At 42.8% G+C, this 25,217-nt stretch overlaps 2 protein-coding genes across 2 annotated transcripts in view; one reads left to right on the plus strand and one right to left on the minus strand.

The window, feature by feature from the left end:
• Window positions 1-17,813, plus strand: part of ICE2 (interactor of little elongation complex ELL subunit 2) — a 63,474-nt gene extending 45,661 nt beyond the window's left edge. Inside the window, exons 12-15 of the mRNA XM_090029399.1 lie at window positions 9,942-10,026; window positions 10,908-10,958; window positions 11,966-12,224; window positions 13,597-17,813. Coding sequence (XP_089885525.1) covers window positions 9,942-10,026; window positions 10,908-10,958; window positions 11,966-12,224; window positions 13,597-13,761 — 560 coding nt within the window. The 3' untranslated portion in view covers window positions 13,762-17,813. The remainder of the gene's footprint in view (window positions 1-9,941; window positions 10,027-10,907; window positions 10,959-11,965; window positions 12,225-13,596) is intronic.
• Window positions 17,814-22,957: 5,144 nt separating this feature from the next.
• Window positions 22,958-24,801, minus strand: LOC149852338 (uncharacterized). Its single transcript, XM_090029593.1, has 2 exons — window positions 24,226-24,801; window positions 22,958-23,866 (listed from the first exon to the last, which is right to left on the minus strand). Exons 1-2 carry the CDS (start codon window positions 24,799-24,801, stop codon window positions 22,958-22,960), a joined length of 1,485 nt encoding a protein of 494 aa, XP_089885719.1.
• Window positions 24,802-25,217: the final 416 nt, after the last annotated feature.

The following is a 25,217-nucleotide window of genomic DNA, read 5'->3' on the forward strand; positions in this document are numbered from 1 at the left end:
ATGATGCCGTGTGACCAGTGGGGTCCCCCAAGGCTCTGTCCTTGGACTCATATTTTTCAACATCTTCATTAATGATGTGGACATTGGAGTCAGAAGCAGACTAGCCAAGTTTGCCAATGACACCAAACTTTGGGGCAAAGCATCTACACCAGAAGACAGGTGGGTGATCCAGGCTGACCTGGACAGGCTCAGCAAATGGTCGCACAAGAACCTGATGGTGTTTAACACCAAAAAATGCAAGGTTCTCCACCTTGGGAAGAAAAACCTGCAGCATCTTTATAGGCTCAGCAGTGCTACACTGGCTAGCACCACGGAAAAAAGAGACTTGGGGTCATCATTGATGTGGCTACTAAAGCAACCAAAACACTGGCTTGCATCCAAGATGCTTCTCAAGCAAATCCCGGGATGTCATTCTCCCCTTCTTCTCAGCCTTGATGAGGCCACAGCTGGAGTACTGCATCCAGTTTTGGGCTCCACAATTCAAAAAGGATGTGGAGAAGCTTGAGAGAGTCCAGAGAAGAGCCACACGCATGATCAGAGGTCAGGAAAACAGACCCTATGAAGACAGGCTGAGAGCCATGGGGCTCTTTAGCCTGGAAAAGTGCAGGCTCAGGAGTGATCTGATGGCCACCTATCAGTTTATCAGGGGTGACCACCAGGATCTGGGGGAACTTTTGTTCACCAGAGCGCCCCAAGGGATGACGAGGTCGAATGGTTATAAACTACGGCAAGACTGTTTCAGGCTGGACATAAGGAAGAATTTCTTTACTGTCCGAGCCCCCAAGGTCTGGAACAGCCTGCCATCGGAGGTGTTTCAAGCACCTACATTGAACACCTTCAAGAGCAAATTGGATCTTATCTTCCTGGGATCCTATGAACCCAGCTGACTTCCTGTCCTTTGGGTGGGGGGCTGGACTCAGTGATCTTCTGAGGTCCCTTCCAGCCCTAATGTCTATGAAATCTATGAAATTAACTGTATTTGAAAACTACGAAACACTAAACGTTAAGACATCAGTGAATTTACAGTATTAAGACTTCAGTCATCTGACGTGATTAAGACCTCTGAATTTCAGGAATATCTTTAAGCAGGAGCTCCTAATATGAAGGTAAGAAAAACAAATGCTAAATTTGTAAATGCTTCCTAGTTTTATCTGTAATACGATTCAGGATATTTAAATACTGAGTTACCTTACTAAGAATAGTCAGGCATTTTCCACTTAGATATTTCCCCTGCCTGAAACACTTTTCTTTCAACTAGCTAGCCATTCCTCCTCACCTATGCTTGACCAGTCCCTGAAGTTTTATTAAAGAACGGAATGTTCTCTCTCCTACTATGTGAGAGGTAGGGTAGGAAAACCAAGAGAGAGGGCCAAACTGTATTTAATTGAAAAGGAATATAGTGCCTGACTGGAAGACAAAGCTTGTGGAGAAAATATAGATTGTCATTGAAAAAAAAATAACTCTAATTCAGCACTTAGGAAGTAGAGATTAGGTTAAAGTGGGGTAACACCATAGGAATATTTAGGGCCGCATTAGGAGGGCCTATTATGGCCAAATTGAATAGCTTCAGGATTATTAACTAAGATGTTATTTTCCTTTTATATCAGTAATTTGCTGGCTAATTATGATTTCTAGTAGTCATTATGTCCAGTTTGTTCAAAAATATATTTTAAATGTCTTATTTATTACTTAATTTTATATTACATCCTACCCAGAAAGGCTCAAAGCTGCTTACCATACAACAAATAGCCCACAGGATAAGAAATGTAATAAAAGGCCCCACAAGTGTCACCCCAGAACTTTAACGCTTCATCCCACTGCACACACTCATGCTTCCCTGCCTCTTACAGAAGAGCAAACCCTCTAACTTGTCCCCACATTTCCACATACCCCCTTCAATTCATATCTAGGTATAAAGAACTTCTTCCCACTGCTTCATATTCACTGACTCCCATTCTCCTGCTGCTCACCCAGCGGGCAGCACAATCTCTCCTCCAAATTCCCTCCGTAGCCCACATGTCCCTTATCTTACAGAATCTATAGCACTTCTCAAAATGTACATATATTGTTCCCCTTCCCCCAACAAACAACGTGCATTCAAATATGTATATATAACAACAGTGAAATGAGAAATGACCCTCTGTTCCTGCACCATCCCCACCAAAGGAGGATTGTTGCTTTTATCATGAATGAATTTTTAGCTTTTATGGTTCCTTTATCTTCCTGTTGTAGAAAAAGCCTGCCTTGTTTTGTTAGTTTCTGTACCAGCAAGTTGTGGTCTGTTGGTGCCTAATTCTTCCAGTTATGCCATGACTTTATCCTGTCATGTTTTTCTTTTTATATTTTTTCTTAACAGTATTAGAGCAAAAGTTGGGGACTTATTTTTTTGTTTTTCTATTTATCTTTCAGAGTTGTTGAGTTCCTGTATCATTCTTTTTGCATACAAACATCCCTTTTCCCCTAATCTTAAAAAACATACCATCAATACACAATGTAACCAATTTTTAGAGCAATGATGTCATGTACTACACCATCCAGTTTTGCCAGGGTTTATAATTGTGTTTTCTTACTTTTTAAATTGTACCCCTCTCTGTGTCTTATTATTGTGTGATGCCCATGCACAGGAAATAACAAGGCCCAAATATCATGAAGAGGTTTGGAGAGATGAGGAGTCTGTGCATTACAGTTGTGAATACATTTATATCTGTAGGTTGTAAGAGGCAAGGTTTTTTCCGCATGTCATTGTTTTTTTGGACCAGCTGCATAGTTGGGAGGGATTTACACAAGCTTTCAATGAAAAATCACTGAAAGTCAGACAGCTAACTCATATAGACCCATTTAAAGGCCAGAAGTAGCACTTGCAAATCGGAAGCAGTACAAGGAATACAGTGAAGTGGATTGCACACCAAATGTTATCATACAGTAAGTAAACAAACAGAAAGAAAACATTTGTCTCTAATCTTCCATATGTAATAATCCTACACAGTAATTGTGACAGTAGCAGGCAAAACAGATGGATATGTAAATTGACAGAATCCCTTTCACCTGGAAATAAACACGGGGTTTTTTTAAATATTTTTCTGTCTTGCCAAAATGCTGCACTTTTGGGATAGTTTTTGCGGTGCCTAGAAAAATACTGGGAGACTGCTGGTAAAATTAGTCCTCTCAAATTTTGTTTTCAAGTAGCTCTAGCTTAGATTTGCAAGTCTTTATTTATTTATTTATTTATTTATTTATTTATTTATTTATTTATTTATTAATTTAAAGAAATAGATTTGCTCTGAAACAACCATTATTCCTCTGGTGACTGAAACTTCCCTTTTAAAACGGTTAGTTTGAAAGAATCAGTCATCTGCTATATTTAAACTAGTGTTCTGCTGCAGCCACTGTCCCGGTAAAGTGGCACTAGGATGTTAATGTCTTTATATGTTTAGCATGAAGTATGTGACTCATGTCTGTTCTTTGTCCATGCCTCCAAGCTTGCTGTGGTTAAGATAACAAGCAAATTATTTAAAATCTTGTGATAAAGTAATATTTATTTTCTCCTTTAAACCAACAAAGGGAAGTAAATCTACGGACTTCCTTTAATTCACACGGTTGCGTCAACAGTGTAGTGCAGTGCAGCCACTTAAATGGTGTGACTGTACCATAGATACTGCATGATTGATGGGCGATCACTCGCAAATGAGTAACTGTCTTCCAAGAATCTTAATAGTGAATCCTTGGTGGCTCCATAGCCCAATTCTAGATCCACATGTATTGTCAGAGTGAGGACAGGTGTTTCCAGGAGGGATGGCCACTGTGTTGCTGCGTTGGATGTTCTGATGTTCTTTTCGCCTGTTCCTTGTGTCCTCTTCTGCTTGTCGATGAGCTGTTTCAAAGTGTTGAGATCCCTCCTGAAGAGCCTTCCTCCATTTTGGTTGGTCCTGAGCAAGGGTCTCCCAAGTGTTGATGTTGATGTTACACCTCTTCATATTTACCTTCATGGTGTCTTTGAATCACTCTCTTTGCCCTCCGCTACTTCAGTGACCTTCTTTCAGTTGTGAGAAAAAGATTCTCTTGAGAAGGTGGGAGTCAGGCATGTGAACAACATGACCTGTCCAGCGAAGTTGGTTTTGGATGATCATGATCTCAGTGCTGTTGGAATTTGCTTTGGCAAAGATGCTTATCACTTAAAAATGATTGGTATGACTGTACCATCAATACTGTGTAGCCAGGACACGATAGGTCAACTTCAGCAGAATTCTAAAAAATTCTAACTCTCCTTTTCAGGATCCTCTGGGTGTTAAACCAGTCCTTTGAAATTATTCTAATGTATCTGTGGGATGAGTTGTGCGCATCAGCACTGGCAGTGAACTGCATTTTAACTTTCCAAGGAGTTCTTTCTTGTAATCTGAACCTCCATCTTAATTCCATTCATTGCAGTTTTTGGCCAAGTATAGACATAATACTTTCACTGGTATAAGTGATTGGAAACCTATTTATAGTTTGGCATGCAAAACCAGTCTCTACTCGTAACAGAAAAGAAGTTCCGTGCACACAAACTGGTTTAAAACTGGCAAAACCCAGTCTAAGATTTGCACCCATCCACCGAAGGGTAAATGTGCATTCTGTTCTCTACCAATCTAAACTTACACCACTTACAGCATAATTTAGATGGATTCTGCTTTTTGAAGGTCTGTACCTAATGTTGTTTCTGGCTATGGCTTGATGAGAGTCTCTTTGGACCCATGCCAGTGTCATCCCTAATTGTTTAAAATGATAATTTTTCAGCTCCATAAGGGCTCTCCCATACATCTGCAGCTCTGTGAGGAAACACAGAGCTCCACTCACTGACTCAGCAGCGCAGCCAGCTCAGGAAATGAAAAGATGGAAATGTAACTAGTCTGCATAAAATTGCAGTGTCCTATTAAACTGATGCTGTGGTTTGTATGATCTAGTAAAGTGGACAAACGGTGTGCACAAATACAAATTACTACAATTGGACAGACTCAGCAGCACTCCTTTTGTTGACAGTTGTGAACACATAGTGTAGCTGCTGCTTTAGGGCCACATGTTCCTCAAATAGGGCAGCTGGCATAGATGGAGTACATTTTTGTAGATGTGCCATAGAAGCCACTTTTTAAGGGATTCTAGGGCAAAGGGGATGCAATAGCAGTTAGTGTATCTAATGAAAACAAATTAAAAGGGACAAGAAAAACTTTGTGTAATCTTTGACCAACTCCTGTCAAACATAGTTTGAACTCCTTATTATGTTAGCAAACTATGAGAAAAAAGTACTCTTCCAACTTTTGGTAGATAGACTTCATCTCTACTTTTCAGGCCTTCTATTAAATTGTATCAATCTGGCTAAGAAATAATTCAGGTTTAAGCCTGGAAAAAATGGTATATTTACTCACATGTTCCTGGGTTGCACTGTAGTAGTAACGTAACAGAAAATGCTACACAGTCACTGCAGATTTGCAAAACAGGTAAGCAACCTTTGCAGTATTTCCAAAGCAGGATATTCCTGCTTGTTTTGAGCACAGTCAGCTACATCGGTGTAAAATGAAAGCTGCTTTTTAATTTTTTTCCCATCAGCCAGCAAGAAGAATACTAAATGGAAGGTTTTTTTCCTCCTTGTTGCTCCTTCATTTGTATGAATGCCAGGCTGTCCAGATTTTGAGCTAGACACTGCATAGCCACACCTCGCTGGGCTGCATGCCTTATGGGCTATATGCCATTCTGTGCTGTGCATGCCTCTTCCTCTTCCCCCTCAGCACCCCCCTACTGTACTGTCCCTGCATCACTACCACATGAGTCCCTTCAGCTGCACACACCATAGGTGTCCCATTGTACTGTACACTGCCCTGCATAGGGTCACTGGGTCTCCCCAGCCATGGGCTCCCTTGGGCTCAACCCAAGGGGTGGGGTCAAGCTGGAAAAAGAAGAGAGGGCCTGGAGACTCCAGTGACAGCAGCTGTCAGTATAGTGGCAGGAGTGGTGCCAAGATCAGGAACCCAGGTTATCCCCTTGACGACTGCATGCAGTCTGCAGGCTGCCAGTTGAACAGCCCCATATTAATGTATTGTCAAGTTTCTGTAAGTGTCGAAGTTAAAACTAATGGAAAAGACTAGTTTACTTTCTTTGGAGTAGGGAAAAGGAGACTTTTTAATCCTTTAAGGGAAAAAAGGTTGGGGAAGTGTCACAGAGCAGTCAGGTGCCCTGTGTCTGAGAGCAGAAAACAGCTCGGGAGAGACCCCTAGTGGCAAGAAGGGGGAGGCTCAGTTGCCAGTCACCAGAGCAGCACAGGTGCTGGTTGCTAGGGCAACCGATGGAGCCAGCTGACAGGAAAGGGCAGGGCTTGGCCCTTCTTAAGCCCCAGGCGTGAGGCCAGGAGGGCAGTTCCCCTCTGGTGGCCAAGGGAGGGGGAGCTTGGCCAGTGCAGAAGGGAGAAGCCGACTGCATAAGCATCCCCTGATCGCTGCTATGGGTTGGAGTATTTCTTAGTAGGGATTGAATGTTGTTTGGACAGACAGTTTAGTTTTTATGCTATAGCCCAGGGGCTTTGTGTTTTTGTGTTCGCTGTTTTGACCGGAGGACCAGGTGAGGCTATTAGGGGTTGGAGGAGACCTCATAGGGACCCCACAGTAGCGTGGGGATCCTGGCACCAGAGAGGGCGCAGCATTTGGGGTGCATTGGCCCCAGCCTCAGAGGAAGCGGGCAGGGAGAGAAGCCCCAGACCAAGGGGGGCAGTGAGGAGCCCAGAGATGGCCGCAAGGAGCGAGAAGCCCCAGAGCAAGGGGGGGGGACAGCGAGAAGCCCCAGAGCAAGGGGGGGGGCAGCGAGAAGCCCCAGATTGGAGGGGGGGCAGTGAGAAGCCCCAAGGAGGTAAAGGAGAGGGCCAAGTCACAACAGGGCTCAGGTCAAAAACTACGTCAGTACCATCTGCGAGGCTTGGGCTGCAGTGTAGAGGTGGAAAAGGAGCTGCAGATAGCGCCCCTGAGCACCAGGGCGCATAAAGTGGGCAGCCTCCCACTAATTACATCAGTCAATTAATCAATTAAGATCAGGGCATGGTAGGCGAGTAAGCAGGCAGTTGGCCCATAACAGGAGGGCAGAGTCACCAATAGAAAGGCTCCTGTAGAGATACTTCTGTCACAGGAAGGTTAAAATCATACCACTAAGATATACTTACAGTATGGGTATATGAATAAATGTCACAGGTTTTCAATCTCTTATTTAACAGGCATCAGAAAAAGTACTATGTCTGATTAAAAGTAGAGGTGCTCTGAAATTAGGTTTAAGCATTTTAATGTTTGAGGCTCTCTTGGCTATGAATTGAGGATAGGAAACAATGTTTATAATTGTATGATAGAAAAGATGGAGGTATGAAGATGACGGGGTAGGGAGAATTAACATAGATATGCAGTAATAACTTGGATTGTTAAACTAAAAATGCAAAGTATAAAATCTGTCTACTTAATCTTCCAAAAGTACTGAATTCAAAAGAAATGACAAGTATATGAGGTCTGAAAGAAGCCAGTTGTCCTTTTGTAGACTTTAGTCCATTAAGAGTGAGTCTAGTCAACAGTCTTCTGAAATATCGCATATTGGATTGTCAGCTGATACTTGACACTGAATGTGAAAAGTGCTGGGGCTGCACATTGGTGGTGGTGGCAGGGAGGTGGCTGTTGTGGGGTGGGGCTGAATGGATCAGGGAGGTGTGTGATGGGGTCCCATACACAACCCACAATACCCAAAAATTCCACAAGCACACCCTACCCACGCAATCACACACCGCACCTACCACCCTCCCCCATGCACTTCTGGAAGGAGCCCTGCACCCTGCTATACTAGCACACTTCACCACACATGTACCCGCACACCCCCTACGCACATCCCCAGCCACTCTCCTCCTCCACACATCCCACAGCCCTCCCCAACCCCATACACACACCCACACATCCCCCCACATACACACACATACATCTACACACGTCTACAGTCCCCCATAAACCCTATATCCACCCACTCCCACCCCCCACAATACAGAAGAGTAAGAATTCATTTCGAGATATTATGCAATCACCTCTGTATACAACAAAATGCACACTGTGACTGCTGGGCTTTGAATAACTACTCTCGAGTGGCCTTTGCTCTATGGGTGGATATCAAACACCTCCCGGGATCGTGTCGGTGCCAGAGTAGCTCTCTTCTTCCCACGTCACCAACCCCATTCTCGCCTGCCACAGCTTGTTGCTCCTCAGTAGGAGGGGTCGGTTGATGGGATACTGAGTGGCCTAGGATTCACCCAGCAATCGGTCACGGGGCTCCACCACCCCTACACCCCAGCCTCATGCCACCTTCGGTGTGTCACCTGTCCATTGGCCTCGTTCCCCACTGTGGGGTAACACCTTCTGGCTTTGCCTTTAAGTGCCCACGGCCCCTACCTACTGTGACCGCCATAAGGGCCTGCCTATCTGCCCTCCTCACCTTCACTCCTTTCTTCAGGGGAAAACATACAAAAGGAAAGGTAAACTTTCAGAGGCTTCTCTTCAGCCTCAGTCCCCAGGGTACGCGCCCCTTTCTCTCTGCCCCTTTGTCTGGGGTGACTAAATAAATGGACCAACAAAATACAGTATACCAGGTCACTCCCTACTCTCTTACTAGCCTACCCCGAACACTCCCTGGGGTTTCCTTCTGGTCTACCCTGGACCAGTCACCTCCAGCGTTCTTCTCTTTTTCCCGTCACTCCATCTGGGACTGGTGATGATGCCCACGCCGACTGCAGCCCACAGGGCTCTCCCGGGGTCTTCCCTCCCTGGCGCGGCTTTCTCTGTGCCCCGTCATCCCAGCACCCGACCTGTGGGTCGCGTTACTCCCAGATGCCACTCCATCCGTGTCTTCAGTTACCGTGCGTGCGGGCTCCTGTTGGGATGTTTTGCCTCGCGCCATCTGCATCCTTGCTGGCTTTCCTGGCTCCATGGATCCTATGGCGAAGGTTCCTCCCATTGCCGGCAGCAGCTGCAGCTCCTCGCCTGTGCTGTCCGCCCCCTCCGTGGCAGCGGCTGCCATTCTTATTTCCACCGGCCAGCGTCCAATGCTGACGTCATCAGCCGGCTGCCATAATTGAACAAAAAGGCTGCTAACGAGCTGCGCGGGTTGCTCCTTCTGCCCCGTGCGCATCCCGTCCTGAGCTGCTGTTAAGTGCAGCTCGTTATTTTGACTCCCAGGACACACACATCAGGGCAAAAATATTTTTTTTAATAAAGTTAAAATACGCTATTCTCAGCATTTGATTTTTAGTATATAATTTGGGTTTTTTTCTGGTTGCAAGATGGCAAACCCCCTTCCCAAAAGAAGTACTTCTGGAGGCAGGGGGCGGGATTTCTGTTGACAAAGGTCAGGGGTTCGGGGGCGGGATTTCAAGACCCAAGGTGGCGACTGGGGGCGGGGCACCCTTGCAGCCCTCAACAGCTTGCCAAAACTCATTAAGCAGCCCTTTACCCAAAATAATTGCACGTCGATCTAGTATGTCTTGGAAGCGTGGATTTGAAGAAACAGTGGCTGTGTACAGGCATTCACTTGCTCCTAGAAGAGTCCCTGCTTTCCTAGGAGAATAAAGATATTCAGGATTTTTATCCCAGAGCAAAAATGATGTTTGCTCCAAGAGAAAACTAAGCTGGAAATTTAACCAGGGTTAAATTGCTCCTTGGACAGTTTCCCCTGGGAGAGCAAATGTGTATACACTTAAATAATTATGTGCTTTCAGTTGCCTTGTTTTCAGTTCCTATGCAAAGTACATTTAAACTTAGAATTGATTTTGTCTTACTGATTTCTTGATGACAAAACTCTTAGAGCTTTTCTCTAAATTACATTGTATCAGCACTTATTTAACAGTCTTTTTCTGACCAGTTTATTCCCTTTTGGTGTTTCTTTGCTGTTTTGATGTTTTTCAGGACATATTGATGCCTTTACATCAAAACTTATTACTCTGGGTGAAATTTCTCCACAGCATTTAAAAGAAAAGTTGGCATCATTTAAGTGAGTACATTTTCTTTATTCGAAGAGCTTTGGAAGCTGTCTTGAATTCATGTTTAAAAATCAGTTAATGCTTTACTAGTTGTTTCTTATAGTAAGTCTTAATTTCTAGGTAGCAAAACTCACATAGAGTTTCAAGCTTTAGTTTGAATAAAGTCAAACTTCGTATGACTGACAAGGTTTTCAGTAATAAAGCTGATTTGGGGGATGTACAACTTGAGACGCCTCTGAAGGGGCCTGATACTGTCAAACTACCCTCTTTTTTCTGTCCCACAAGCTAAAAATTATAGGAGCCATTCAGGTAATTTGACTCCACACTGAGTTCTGACTTGCACGGCAGCAAACAATGTCTTTAGATCTTGCCACACCATTCTCGTGTTTTCTGGCCACTTCCTTGGTGTCTGCCTTTTGGTCTGCTGCCCACCACAAGAGTGAAGAATGCTGTCTTTTAGCAGATAGTCATTCTTTAGCTGGTAGATGTGTCCGAACAACTGGTATTTCCTCCTCACTGCTGCATCGGCAACCATCTCCTTATTAGTAGTGTTTTATCTGATCATCTCCTTTGTGACCTGATCTTTCCAGTGACTGCAAACAATTGCCTGTCCTTTCAGAGGCAAGCAGTCTGTCAGTCTTCTTGACAGTCTATGTCCTTGTTTCATAGACCAGGCTTGAGAGCACACATACCTAAAGTAGCCTTATTTTTGTGTTTAGGGAACATGCCTCTCATGTTGACTACAGATTGCATAAGGTTGATTAAACTAGCTTGTCAGAATATCCCTCTGAAAAGCAGGTCCCTTCGGTCTCAGATTGCGTGCACAAAATGTATAGTTATTTTGATAAGCTTGGCCTATACATGTAATTCTCTCTGAATTTATTTCTCACAGGCCTGCAAATTCATTAAATATTCTTCGAAATATCTTGAAGAAAGTAACTGAGTAAGTACTTTTCTATTTTGTGGGGGGGGGGGGGGGGGTTAGTTGTAGATGACAACAGAACTTCCAAGATAACATCTCTTTTGTAAAATGATTTTTTTACCCTTCTGTTTTTTGTTTGAACTGAGGTAATTCAAATACAAACATGAAACATTTAAGTTACTTTTACACAGCACATATTTCAGGGCTACAGCTTTTTTGCATATACAAAAAGTCTGGTCGCATAAAACGCTTATTCAAAAGAACAGAGTTTCCTCAAGCAATAAATCCAGTTGACATTTCTCACCTGACTAAGGCATTTCTGGGATTAGTCTGTGTAAGATTTTGGAGCTACAGTTATACTTTTGCTTTGGTAGCTTTTTTTTTCCTAGGCTTGTTGCTTATGCTCCTCTGCACTTCAGATGGCTTATAGCTGCATCTGTTTTTCTCTCTTTATAGCCTCAATAGTTGCTTCTTGTTTTCTCTGCTTTATTTTTATTTGTTTAGACATTATAATTCTTCAAGTTGACAGTCACTTAACCAATGTATAATTTGTTTTGAAAATCAGGTTTATTGCCTGGCATGTATGTGAAACATTGCATTTTAAGGATTTTTTTTAACTATCATTTCTGTGTTCTCTTTTGTGGCCTATGACTAAGTTGTTTCTGATTTCTGTTTCTAAGTTAATTGAGCCTATGTGCTTTGCTGAATCTGTGCCTAAATAACTAAAGATAATAGGATGCAAAGAGGTAATTTATTAATGTATTTTCAGTACATTTTTATTTCCTGGTTTATAAGCAAGTTACAAATTAACTGCATTAATTGGATATTAATATCCTTTATTTTGTAAATATAAGATGGTAGCTTATTAGCTATACATGCCATGTTTATAAATCTCTTCATCCAGTTGAGGCTATTAGCTCTTTGTACCACCTCTGCTTATAATGAGATCTGGTGGTTTGCCTAAATTAATGCTGCTTTTTATCTTAATACGTTTTGAATTTGTTTAGTAATATGTCTATACTTTATAGTTTTCAGGAGGGCTCATATTTGTTGACTCATGCTGCAGGAGATTCTTCAGTTGCAATCTACAAGAGCTCCCTTGGGAAAGTGACCAGAGCATCATATAATTTACATAAAGCTCACAACAGTCTGCCTAGTGTTCCAGCAACCCTTTCAGTCCCATGGGTACCATTAGACCCCACCCTTCCTTTACCCTATCACATGTATCATGGAAGAGTCCCATGTATGTTTCCACCTAGACCCCAAGAAACCATGAGGAAACAGAAGGTGAGTATTCACACTAAAACCAGTGTTGAGCCCATAAACTGCTTCTAGGTTAAGATACTTTTGTCTCTTATCTTTGGCTCTGAGATCCTTGGCTACAAAATTTAAACTCACAGGCTCACAACATTGCAATAATTAATTATTGTAAGCCAATTTCAAGTTTATATTTATTTGTTTGTTTATTAATTTATTAATTAATTAGCCTACCACTTATTTTCATTAGTTGTTAGAGTCAGGCCTTATTCCATTTACATCCTGCTCTTTGATAAATAGTTTTAAAGCATGCCCTTTTCCGTGATGAAAAAAAAAAGTCATTCATTTGGGACCATGTAAAGAAGTTGAACTTTGCTCCTTGAGCTATCAGTACTGTTTTTACTTCTTGGTAGTGTATGCATGTCATACTCTTCATTAGGGCCACCTATAGTTAGTGTGTATCAAGTACAACTGCAGAAAGAAATTTCCCCAGATCATGTCTATGATGTATTGACTTTTTTTTATCATGCTGACTTTCAAACCATCTCAAGAAGAACTTTCAGAAGGAAAATTAAGTAACCAGAATCCCAGTTCTGTTTCCACAAAATGGCCTCGCCTTTGAGGAAATTCTGATTACAATTCAGTGCTCAAAATCTCTTTCTTTAGCACTTTATAATCTTAAATAGTACTAAATGGGGGTTTTTTGGCATAGAGGATTGCTAAAATAAGAGCCACTTGTCACGCTGAGTCTGGAGGTGTGTGATTTACATTTAGTTTAGTAAAATATGATTATGGTGTCTCAAATCCATTATGGTATGTGGGTGGTTTATTCCTCCTTAATGAAAATGAAAACATTCATACAGAGTGTATATTCTCCCTCACTTCACGATTTTTAGTTTAGCTCAAAGAGATGGCATTTTAAAGTAAGTTTGCTAAATATATATTTTACCAAGTACTTAGTCTGAGTCTAAAGACTTTAGAACATGTGGACATTTTCTAAATTAAGTTGTTAATAATTTCATTAGTATGAAATAGCACTGAACTGACAAGAACTGTTTCCTGGGTTTGGAGAAGATTCTTGTTTGCTGTAAATCTTTTGAGATCTAAACATAGAATTAAGTTTAGGACAAGTGAATAAATGATGTAGTTAATCAAGTATGAGAATTTCTAGAAGCAGATGCATGCTCTGAATTCTAAACCTTTGTTCAAGTGAGTCACATTTTTAAAAAGGGAAGACCATTTTGAGGAAATATTTCAGCCAGTATTTTTCATAATAGATAAAATATCTCCTATACTTTTTCAAGCTTCTGTATACTTAACTATTGCATAAAACTAGAGTCCAGCTTCATGGACGAGAAATTCTCTGAATGTAATTCTCATTTTTTTTTCTCAATACTTCTAGATGTATGGGGTAAAAGCACATGCAAACACAGCCAACCGGAGAAAATCAGTATCCATGGAAACAAGAATCAATCCCATGCTAGCTAAGCCTGTTAGAAGTGAAGGTGTCACTGCAAAAAAACTGAGGACAAACAACTGCAAACAGGCAAATACGATGAAAAAGTGAAAAATGAAATAAAACATGAACTCTAGCAAAGCAAAAATATCTTCACTAAACTGAGAAAATGTGGAGAAAGACAAGACAAAAAATGCTTATGTTGTTACTTCAGAGAAACTAGAAGAGGCTGGTAGAGAGCAAGCTGCTCTGCCATGTTGAAGAAAACTGCAAAATGCTATGAACTGTTCAGGCCTCCAAAGTATCCAGGGCCTGAATTAACAAAGAGGTTTTTGTTCAGACTGCTTTATTTGTGTTATTTGTTGCATCTTTATGTTCAGAATTGCTTTTCTATTGATGAGTGTTACACAGAATATATTTTGATATCCTGAAAAGATTAATAAAGATTAATCTGGACTCGATGATCTCTCGAGGTCCCTTCCAGCCCTGATGTCTATGAAATCTATGAATAAATATTTGTTTAGTGGGCGATACATTTTTATGCCTGTACCTTAAAAATATACATAAGGCACAGATTTTTAAGCATAGCTAAATGTGCATGTTCATTAAGCTATTCTTCTCTGTTTAAATACAATACCTTTTCTAATTTACCACTGTTATATTTATTTATAGCTTTATTTACTTTCAGTTAACATCCCAGACTCTGTTCTAGTGTTTCTTGTAGATGCAATGATAGATTAACAAAAAGCAAGGTTTACTTAAAGCTGTTTCTAAATTACAGGTATTAGATTCCAGTTCATTTTGTGAACTCCCAGAGTGGAAATATTTTAGTTATAAGGCATGTGATGGTTAAGTGAGGGTGGGGATCTGAAGCACAGTTTTCAGCAAGAAAAATAGTACCTCAACAGGCAAGGAATTTGATCTTTGGACACAGTTTAACGTGATATAGATTCAGGCTGAGTTTGCCCTGCGTATCTGAAAGTCTTAACCTTTCAAAATCTTGTAACAGTATTCATGATACCTTCAGTTACAATTAGAAAGGAGAATACTCTAAAAGAAAAATAAATAACCCATGTTATGATTTGTACATATTGTTACACTTAAATTATTTCTGATTTAGATCAAATTTAGACTTGGCAAACTGTTTTGTATTAACTGAATCAGAGTATAGCTTGTCATTGGGATGGCTGACTGTTTGAGACCTTGGTTGCATTCATGCTTGCTGTGCTATTTTTCATCCACAAATAGACATGAGGAGTGAAATTCTCTGAGTACATATACAGAATGTCTGAATTTTTAGATTAAACCAGTATATGAATTCCAGGAACATACAAGCCAACTCATGGCTCCCCAAACTGACCAGAACAGACAAGACAGCTGCTGCTGGCTTTGGTTTTAGCATTTCCAAAACTAATATAGTAAAATATCTGTTATCCAGCATTCTACTAGCCGGAATACTCTATTAACTGCCACCGCCACTATCCACCACCCTGTGTTATCTAAATTTCCTTTTGCTCAAAAGATGAGCAAGACCTTATAAGGGAGGGATAAGGCAAGATGCCATGTTTATTGATTACATAAAACAAAAACATAATAAAACATACACTAACATATCATTCACACCAATACAGACAGACAAACAAACACTCTGTTTAGATGTTCTAGTTACCAGCTTGTTTGCTCAATGTTAGCACTAGGTGGCCAGCCCAGGCTCATTGAGGATGATGGGAACGGGTGAACAGATTCCCCTGTGCTCCAGTGAAGGTTGCAGAATGTGAAGTCATAGATTTCATAGACATAGACATTAGGGCTGGAAGGGACCTCGGGAGATCATCGAGTGATGAGTCCCCATCTCAGCATTGGTGGATCACACTTTTATAGGGATTTCAAGTCTTTATCCGAAGTTGAGGTGTATTTTTCCATCCGCACGTCTCTGTCCAGATGTTGTTTCTCATCATTCTTTTCGTTATCTCAGCTCGAGGTCGCTCCTGTTGTAAAAGTCAGTCTTCCAGCCTTGAAAGTTGTTTAAGCTAAATTGCAGGACATGCAGAATCCCTCCTTTATCCTGTTGCTTAGCCCAACTCCTCTGCACCTAGTCAGAATGGTTCTTTAGCCATCCGTCTAACAGTTTGTTGTCTGGTAACTTGCATATTCAGCATCTTAGCAAGCCTCTTCTTGCTTACACAGGAACACTAAACAGTCCATACACTCTTCATTAATTCAATCAATCATACTATTATCCTTAATGCACTATATAAAAAATACATAGCTCAATTATATATTATATAAATAATTACACATATTATGTAATCGAGCTATATATTGATAGTAATATGGTTAGTGTGTGTGTATCAACATACACACACACACACACACATCATATTACTATCGATATAATGCTGTTATTAATCTAAACATAACCTATTCAAATGTGAGGATGTTTTAAGCTATCATGTTCTAGCCTTGCATTACATATTGCTAAAACTTGATTCAGTCATACACTACACCCGCACAAGCATCGTTGTATGTAAGCCACATGCAACCACTCTGCACCACCACTGCTATCCACCACCCCGCACCACCGCTAAGCCCCACCCCCCTCATTTTTAAATATCTGGGATTTTTACATAACCAGCACTCCCCACGCATGCTGGATAACAGAGATTTTACCGTCATCTTGGGATTTCAGTATGTGTGCTAGGAAGACAGGTCAGGGAGTATGACTTGTATCAGGGCCCCTCTACACACGCAAGTAAAGACTCAATGGAATGGTATGTGGGATCCACAAAATTGTATCTCCTGCCATGCCACATGTACTTGGCAGGAGGCACAATTGTGTGTATTTCACATTAGATTCCACTGCACCTCATTGCCAGTGCAGGGGAGCCCCATTCGAGTTCCCCCTGCACCGGCAAGAAGCAAACGCCCTCAGCTGAGAGCCTGGGCCAGCTGACAGGGCTCCCAGCCACATAGAGTGCCTCTGCAGCTGGAAGTTCGCAGCAGCTGTGATCTTTCAGCCACAGGGGTGTGTGGGGCACCCCCATCTCAGATCAGGTAGCTCCCAAGCACAGGGGTGTGCAGTGGGCCCCCCAGCTAGGAGCTTCCATCAGCTGATGGGGCTCCCACCCACAGGGGCTTTGGCCACATGTTCAATTAATGGCATGTTAGGAAGCAGTTATACATTTTGAGGAATAACTTTGTACTTCATTCTTTTTTTGCCATTCCATTAATTGATTGAACATGTTTAACTGGTTAATCGCACCTTGTGTCATGTAGATGAAGCCTTAGTCTAGGCTATACGTCAAGGTAGTCATGATCTTCATGCACGTAGGTAGATGAACTCTAGATATTTGTAGACAGAAGAAACAGTATAGACCAGCTTATCCCCCATAGTGACTACGAATACTTCCTTCTAGCTCAGATCAAAGCCTTTAGCTGCTGCAGGACCAAAAAAATGTACTTTGATTTTCTGCAGGTTTCCACATTAGATTCTGTTGGATTGCCAATACTCAGTCCTGTAAGAGTCAGTGATAAAATGTAAATGTTAGTTCTAAAGCTGGCCAAGGAGCAAAACCATTCCTTTGCATAGGAACAATAGCAGCCTACCTAGGGCCCTAAAATACTGTCCATGACCAACAATAATGAAATGGCCCACAACTATTTCCATGCCTGGTAATGGTTGCCCTGATTTATCAGTGACCATGGGAGGGAGATTGAAGAAAAATGAAGGACAGTAGATTGTCAGTTGTGAACGTCCAACAGGAGTTTGTTTCCTTGATCAAAATGTGATTTGGGGTTCTTCAGGACAGTTACGCTGAAAATGGAGGTAACTTTTTTTCTGATACAACATCAGTGAATTTCTGCTCAATAGAATAGTTCTGAATGCCAGATCATGTTGATGATTCACATGATTTCTGCCCCTTGTCAGTCAGCAGTTTGTGAGCTTTTGGCCATCTATTTTGTATGTAATACATTTGGACAAGTGTCTACATGTGTGGTCTCAAGCAGATAACACTGAATTTGGAAAAGCAGTATAAAATGTATTTCTTGAGTGGGTTACAATGTAGCTTGTTCAAAAATAATCTCTTCGTTTCTCTATTTACTGAAAATAGTATGAAAAATACTTTTAAATCTAGGTGAAAATTTAAAACTTTGTGAACTGATTTTGGATCCTTTCTCTCATTGCAGCAATTTACAGACTAATGGAATATTACATAGAAACCATTTAGGAGTAAATATATATTTTTTTTAATTTCAAAACAAAATAATTTGTAAAATGGATTTCAGCTAACACTGAAAACATACTGGTTATGGAACTGGGAACTCAGGTGCTGATGATAAGCTGTTTTCATGATGAAAACCAAACTATGGAAAGGAGTAAAGAGGAAACGCAAGTTATATTCTGTTCGAATACAACCGACTCTGAATCCTAATCCCTGTTAGAATGCCATGCTTTTAATGCCTCCGGCAGAGCTGTGGAGGGAAGGGAAATAGTAAGTAGGTGTGGGTTTGGGTAGGTTGTTTTGTTTTGCTACCAATTTTCTTTTTGACCTCGTGTCAGCAAACCTAGGGTCACATTTTTATTGCACATCAGGACAGCCCTGTCATTTGAACCTTCAGTTATGTTCCTGATTGACTATGGGTGCAAATAATGAATTTTTTTTTGCTCCAGTTGGTGGGTTCAAATATAGACATTGTTTCTTGTCAACCTATATGTGCTTATAACGGCATCTGTTGTGTTGGCATCTATGTTCATGTTTTAATTTTTTGCCCCTGCTTCTCTAGTCTAAAAATGTCTATACACATGATCTGTAGTGGAGGGGGGCAGGCACTTTAATTAGATTGGCTCTGAGGGCGCCTATACATGTGCAGCAAGGCTGCTCTGACATGATGTAATTACAGAGCATCAGAGCAGACTTGATTAATCCCACGCTCATCATTCAATGAGCTTTGGTTAAAGCACCCCAACTGCCATTTTTTGGCACAGGGATGCTGATACACATGATACTCTGGGTGCTTTAATGAGAGCAACTCCGAGAGCCATTCTAATTAAAGCAACACTGCCCCCTTCCTCCTTCCCCCCTTTCCCCCCACATATTCCTGGAGCACGTGTATAAACACCCCAAGAGCTGCTCTACCTAAAGCACCTGCAGCATCGCGTGTATTCAGCATCCAGTACTTCAAAATTGTGCCCCTGCTGTCATTTTGAAACTCTGAGATGCTAAATACACATGATGTGGAGGCTGCTGGAGTGCACTAATTAATATGCTCCAGCAGACTCCCAGCAGTCGCAATTAATTGAATAATCGAGTCCACTCTGATGCATGCCAATTAACACGTCAGAGCAGAGATCCATAACACGTATAAGTGTCCTGAGTCTCCCTATATAGATTTTTACATTAGAAGTTCCTGTAGCGCCAAAAATTGTGAGGAAAGGGAGGAGAAATAATACGGTCTCTTGACATTTGTTTTTCATCATGGGAGGTTATATTGGCTACAGTATTAGATCAAACCAATTTTGAGTGAGAGATTTTGTGTGATGTGCTTGAAATTGAGTTCAGTTTTTCTCTGTATATACCTGTATGGCAGAAGCTTGAATCTAGTAATTGAGGCCTGTTTAAAGAAAGCCAGTTCAGGCACGTGTCTAATGATTGGGAGAAGACAAGGCGTTTATACTCACCAAGGAAAAATGAAGTGGTTTATTGTTGAAACTATGGATTCATGGAACGAGTCAGGAGATTTCTCTATCTTCTGTGCAGATTAACAAGATGAGATATCTGGAATTTGATTGACACAGGAGAGGTCCTGTGAAGAGACAGGAGCTGCTTCATTCATTTATTTGTTACGAGTTTTAAAAAATTCTCTCCTCCAAAATAGAGGTCAGGTTTTCACACTGCCTCATGCTTAAGTTTTGCCACATTGGATTAGACTACTGCCTTTCCAGTCCAGTACCCTCCATCTACTGGTAGATAGTATCTAGTGCTTCATAAAGCAAAAATACCCTGTAACCCTAATGGCACAAAGCAGTATGAAAGTTGATGTAGGGTTTATTTCTTGAGCATAAAGAATCTTAGAATTATTCTCCACTTTGTTGCCCTCACTATGGAGGGGACCGTAGGGAAATGTGATGATAGGAGTATTCCAGGAGTATGCCCATTTGCCAGTTGGAAAATTTGTAGCATGATTTAGGCCAGTATTGAGAGTGGTTCTTAGTTGCAAACCAGTTTCCAGCAGTCACTGGAACTGGCAGGACATAAAGGTTACTTGCAACTGTCAGAGCCGAGCGCCCCGGTGGGGCCAAGTACGGATCGAACAGGTGGGATTAGCGGTGAGGAGTCAGAGCGGGCGGGACGCGTGCGGTTTCAAAACAGAATGCTTTTATTGTTTACTTATGCCACTGAGATGGTAATGTAGCGTAGGTCAGGTCAACTTGGTTACAGTAATATGATAATACGATGACGGTGAAAGAGAAACGGTGCCGAGTTGGTAACAGGAACGAAGTCGATGAACAGGAACGAGTCGAATAACGAGTTGATCAGAAACGTATGATGAGAAACGAGGCCGGAACGTGGTAAACGAGTAATGAGAAACGAAAGGATAATCGAGAATGAGTGGCCAAAATGAGTCAAAGATAACCGGAACGTGAACAAGTAAACGATGATCGATAACGAATGGTCGAGACGAGAGGAACGCTTTCTAGGAAGGGGTACGCCAGGATACGACGGTGCCGGGGAGACCAGTGGAACTCTGGGAAGCGAACCAGGGTTCTAAGAGGCTCTCCTGAGGCAGTCTCTGCTCAGGTCGGGTCTGGTCTCCACTGGGGGTGGAGACTCACTGGCCTTGAATATGTTTCAAGTGGCCAATCAGATAGCTCCCCTTTTGGAAAGTTCTAGTCCATTCTGGTGCATGTCTAGTCATGCGCATAGTGCCAATTCAGATTACCTCATTGAATTTTTATGATGGACAAGTGTGGGGTCAAGCATGGGGCTTGTGCTGGGCATGCTTACTAGCCCCCTGGGGATTTTCCACTTGTCCATACATGTCTGTGCTTAACACCATGTTATCCAGCACCTCTTTTAAATTTGGTTCTGACATGCCCCCTGGCTGGTAACACAAGTGTTAACACTTAATAATTTAACATTCGTCTTCGTCTCTTAAATCAACATGAGTGGGTAAACGTGTATATACAAGAACAGATAAACTTTGTAACTTTTGTTTTAAAAATTGAAATATACAACAGATCATGGTAATTACTATAACTAGAATAAATAAGAACATCAACAATGGAGTAAGCAAATTCAGTAACCAAGACGCAGCATCCCAGCCTAACCATTTAAACACCTGGGACAACCAACCTTGTCCAATGCCAGAAACGGCATTGACTTCATCTGCAATCTTCCTGATCTTTGTAACTTGGTCTTGCAGGGGGAGAGAAATGTTAGGGATAGCTATACAACACATATCTTTTGATAAATTTAGGTACCGGCAAAGACCTCCATGCTGGATGAGCAGGGCATCTAAGGCCAAATGATTTTGCATCGTCATCCGGGAGGTTGCTTGCATTTGTTCATCTACTAGTTCGAATCAGGTCGCAGTACAGTTAGTGAGAAGCTCAACCTGTTCGGCGAGTTCGGCCATGGCTACTCGGGCTTTTGTAATTGCGTAGCCCCAAAAGAAAAACCCTTTGAAGCCCCAGCTAAGGCCTTGCGTAACCCTTTCTCCATATGTGAGGGAGCTCCATACTGGGGTGGAGGAACAAGTGTGGCAGTGTAGGGTTAGACTTGGTGGGTAGACCGTTGAGGCTTTTAAAGGTGGACAAAACGAAACTGAACTTAGGAAACATTGTATACCTGAGAGTGTGGCAGGCAGGGCAGTGTATAGCCTTCCATTTGAGCACGCCCAGACAAGGCCAAATGGTGCAGGTGTAAGTAATTCCGAGCATAGTCCGGGGAATGGAAAAGCATGCCTCGCTCGTTCGGGCGGACCGGATTGCCTGATGGGGGATGTAATGCCATGACAGGCAGCGCTCAACAATGCTGCTCGTAATACGGGGTAGTAAAATGCAAACCAGGAATCGTTCTCTAATGGACCTGGTCGAGTTAAATCAATGGCCAAAGAGTTGTCCCACTGAACTATGGGAGTAGGTTTTATCAGGGGGGACAGGTTAACTATGGGTACCGTCTTTTTACCTTGGGGTGTGAGATCGAGGTGCCAAGACGGGGCGATCGAATAAGGGTCCCACATGAGTGATCTATCAGGCTGAGACCAGTCGTGCCTTGGGGATGTATCCCCCAAGGGATGGCTGAGCAGGCGTAGGGGTTTCCCCTCTCAAAACAACCCTCGCAAAGTGGGTAGGCAGAAAGATCTGTGAGGGTGAAATTACGGGGCCAGGAAAAATCAATAAAGGCAGAACCTCCGCTTATGGAGACATTAATGAAGGTCCTGGGGCCCCTCAAGACTTGGGAGAACCAGTCCGATACATTAACTGGTGATATGTATGGGGTGAGGACTGGGTCCTCAACAGACAGAGGAATTCGGAGACATGCGGTTAAACCATCTCCCCATTTCTCATGGCGTTGGCCCAAAGCAACAGTAAGTATAATACTGTATTAGTTGAACGGCTGGGCTCGTCAACTGGTTCGGTAAATTGCAGGGTGCCGGTAAATATAACATATATACAATACAAAGATATAGTCACTCAATCTTTTCTTGGCATCATCGCAGTCTCCCCTCGGGGTTTGCTGTCATCTCCGCTCAGGGGTGATCAACGTCTTTTGTCGTTTCGGGTGGGTCATGATGATAGCGTAGGGTGACACACCTTCTCTCGGTCAGTAACTGGATGTTATACACTCAGGGCTGTCGTGACCTGAAAAATAAATAACGCACGGACAGCCTCTATTTTCAAAATTTTGATCAATTAGCCTTGTCTCTGTGTTAGTTACTCTATTTTCCACTTTAGTTTCAGTGTCCTTCGTGGTTTCTTTGAATGGTAAACTCTTAATTAGTAATTTCTCATTTTTAAGTTCCTTCTTCATTTCTTCATAGGCTGTAATTAACTTTGTAACGGTCCTCTCATTATCTTCAATTTTTGATTGCATATCTAAATTTTTATTTTCTTCTTCACTTCGTTTCAGAGAAATTTTTAGATGTAGAACCATATCATACAGTTTAGAAATCTCTTGTCTGAAATCTTCATTTTCTTTCTCAAGTATTTTCTTTCTCTGGTCATCGTTTTGTTGATCGGGATCAGTGAATCTTTTAACGCCGCCGGTTGCCGAGCTGATGCCGACAGCAACTACTCATTTTTTTACTTTTTGTTGGTTTCGTCGAATCCAAGTGCTTTGGCAAGGGCTTTCTGCCTTTCATCTCCCAATGATCTTAGCTGATCTTTGGTCAGGCCGGACTTATAAATCAAAAACCCAAACATTGCTCGCTCCTTTGGGGTGCGTTGTGGTGGAGAATCCCGAGCTTGAGGCGGTGAGTTTTGGGCTGGAGGTCGTCGATTTTCCCATCGAGGACGGGTTGGCGTATATTTGGCCGGGTAAGCGGTCGAGATGTTCAGTTGTTCGTCGATGACTGGGAACGCTGCCTTCTGAGCCTTGGGTCTCATGGCTCCTTGCAGTTTACCTAGTTGTCCTAGTACATGGGCTATGGGACCATTTACTGATGGACTAAGAAGCAATCTAGGAGACAAATTTTGGCTTCCTCCGTATACTTCAGTGGCTGCTTCCACAGCTTCCAGTAAGCATGGTACGTTCCCTGGATTTGTAGCGAATCTGTGAGGCCAAGCTCCCTGTGCCTGGGCTGGTGTAAGGTTCAGGGCTTGCTGGGCTGGGTTCCAAGAAGCATAAGATGAACCTAGGATGGCATACACTAAGGCGCTTGCGTCTGCGTGGTTCATTGCTCCTTCGTGCCACGTATGCACTTTCCTCTGGAGGGCCTCAACCACTAGGGCTGGTAGTGGAATGGGCCAGTAATTGTTGGCAAGTACAGGCACTGGGTCCACTACTTTGCCCTTGCTCCAGGCGGTGTTCCTTACAAGTTGCATGGCTTCATCTTTATCCACTGCTTCTGCTATCAACCTTCCTAGCCATAGTATTGGTGTTTCTTTGGGTTTAATTCCAATTTCTTTTCTTAATTTGTTCATCTCTGCTCGAGTGCGTGTTCTTGTTGTAATGGTGATTTGGGTTCCTTGGCCTTGAGGGCTAGTTACCCACTTTCACACCGAAATGGGCAATGCTGTAGCCAAATCGGGATACAATGTTGTGTTGCTGAGGTATCCTGTGTTGTTTCATTTACGCTTCCTTCCGTAGTTGTCCGTACTTTGTTTTTGGTTTCGCTTGTTGCTTTCACTTCCATTTCCTCTAGGTGGTGTGGCTTTACGTACGGCGGTGGTGATGTCGTGGGCGGTGCTGCGGCAGGAGGTGGGCTCCAAGTGGGCGGAGTCGGCGTTGGTGCACTTTTCGATACGGGGTCTCCCGCCTCACTTGAGTTTCTCCCTCTGTCAGCGCCATCTTGTAATGGCAGCGCAGCTGCAGTTTCTGCGGCAGCTCAGGCAGCAGTTTCTAGCTGCACTGCTAAGTCTGCATTTTCCCTTAGTACAGCAACATATTCCCGAAATAAAACATTTAACATCTTTCCCTTTTTCCATTTCGGGCCAGTCCATTTGGTCGTTCGCCCGTTAACTTCCAAGCTCTCCCGGAGCTGAGTTAGCAGCTCATGCCCCCTTGATCCCAACGTGAGGCTGGGACAGTTGAACCTGTCTGGTGGGGTGTCTTCACCTCCCTCCTTCGTGTACCGCACGCACCGGGCAAACTCCCGTGCCAGGCTGGAACATGCCGTGCCCGAAATTTTCACACGGGCAAGGGATACGGACCCAGTTTCCTCCCTTGGGCGATAGACGGCCCTGGGGCCCCGCATCACACAGCCAAATGCGCTGGCATTGAGCCAGGCGGCCCATTCTTTTCTCCTTATGCCCCGGAGGGACAGGTACCCGTTTACGGTGGACACGGCTGGATTGGCGGCCTGATGGTACACAATGTGTGCCCATAAGTCGTCTGGGTTGTTGGTCGGACGGCTTCCACTGCACCATGGGCAGTGACGGATCAGTTCTGACTCCAAGCCTCCTATTGATCCTGTTTGTGACGCCATGTCGGATCCGAGCGCCCCGGTGTCACAGTGGGGCCGAGTATGGATCGAACAGGTGGGATTAGCGGTGAGGAGTCAGAGCGGGCGGGACGCGTGCGGTTTCAAAACAGAATGTTTTTATTGTTTACTTACGCCACTGAGATGGTAATGTAGCGTAGGTCAGGTCAACTTGGTTAAAGTAATACGATAATACGATGATGGTGAATGAGAAACGGTGCCGAGTCGGTAACAGGAACGAAGTCGATGAACAGGAACGAGTCGAATAACGAGTTGATCAGAAACGTATGACGAGAAACGAGGCTGGAACATGGTAAACGAGAAACACACGGATAATTGAAAACGAGTGGCCAAAACGAGTCGAAGATAACTGGAACGTGAGCAAGTAAACGATCGATAACGAATGGTCGAGACGAGAGGAA

This window comes from Crocodylus siamensis, chromosome 15 (assembly GCF_052110815.1).
Source record: "Crocodylus siamensis isolate JL-2025a chromosome 15, ASM5211081v1, whole genome shotgun sequence".
NCBI classification, from domain to species: Eukaryota; Metazoa; Chordata; order Crocodylia; family Crocodylidae; genus Crocodylus; species Crocodylus siamensis.

Coding starts and splice junctions, on each gene's coding strand:
- LOC149852338 (XM_090029593.1), bottom strand. CDS start 24,801: ATGGCGTCACAAACAGGATCAATAGGAGGCTTGGAGTCAGAACTGATC. Junction 23,867..24,225: donor GGGAAAATGCAGACTTAGCA/GTGCAGCTAGAA, acceptor TCGGTGTGAAAG/TGGGTAACTAGCCCTCAAGG.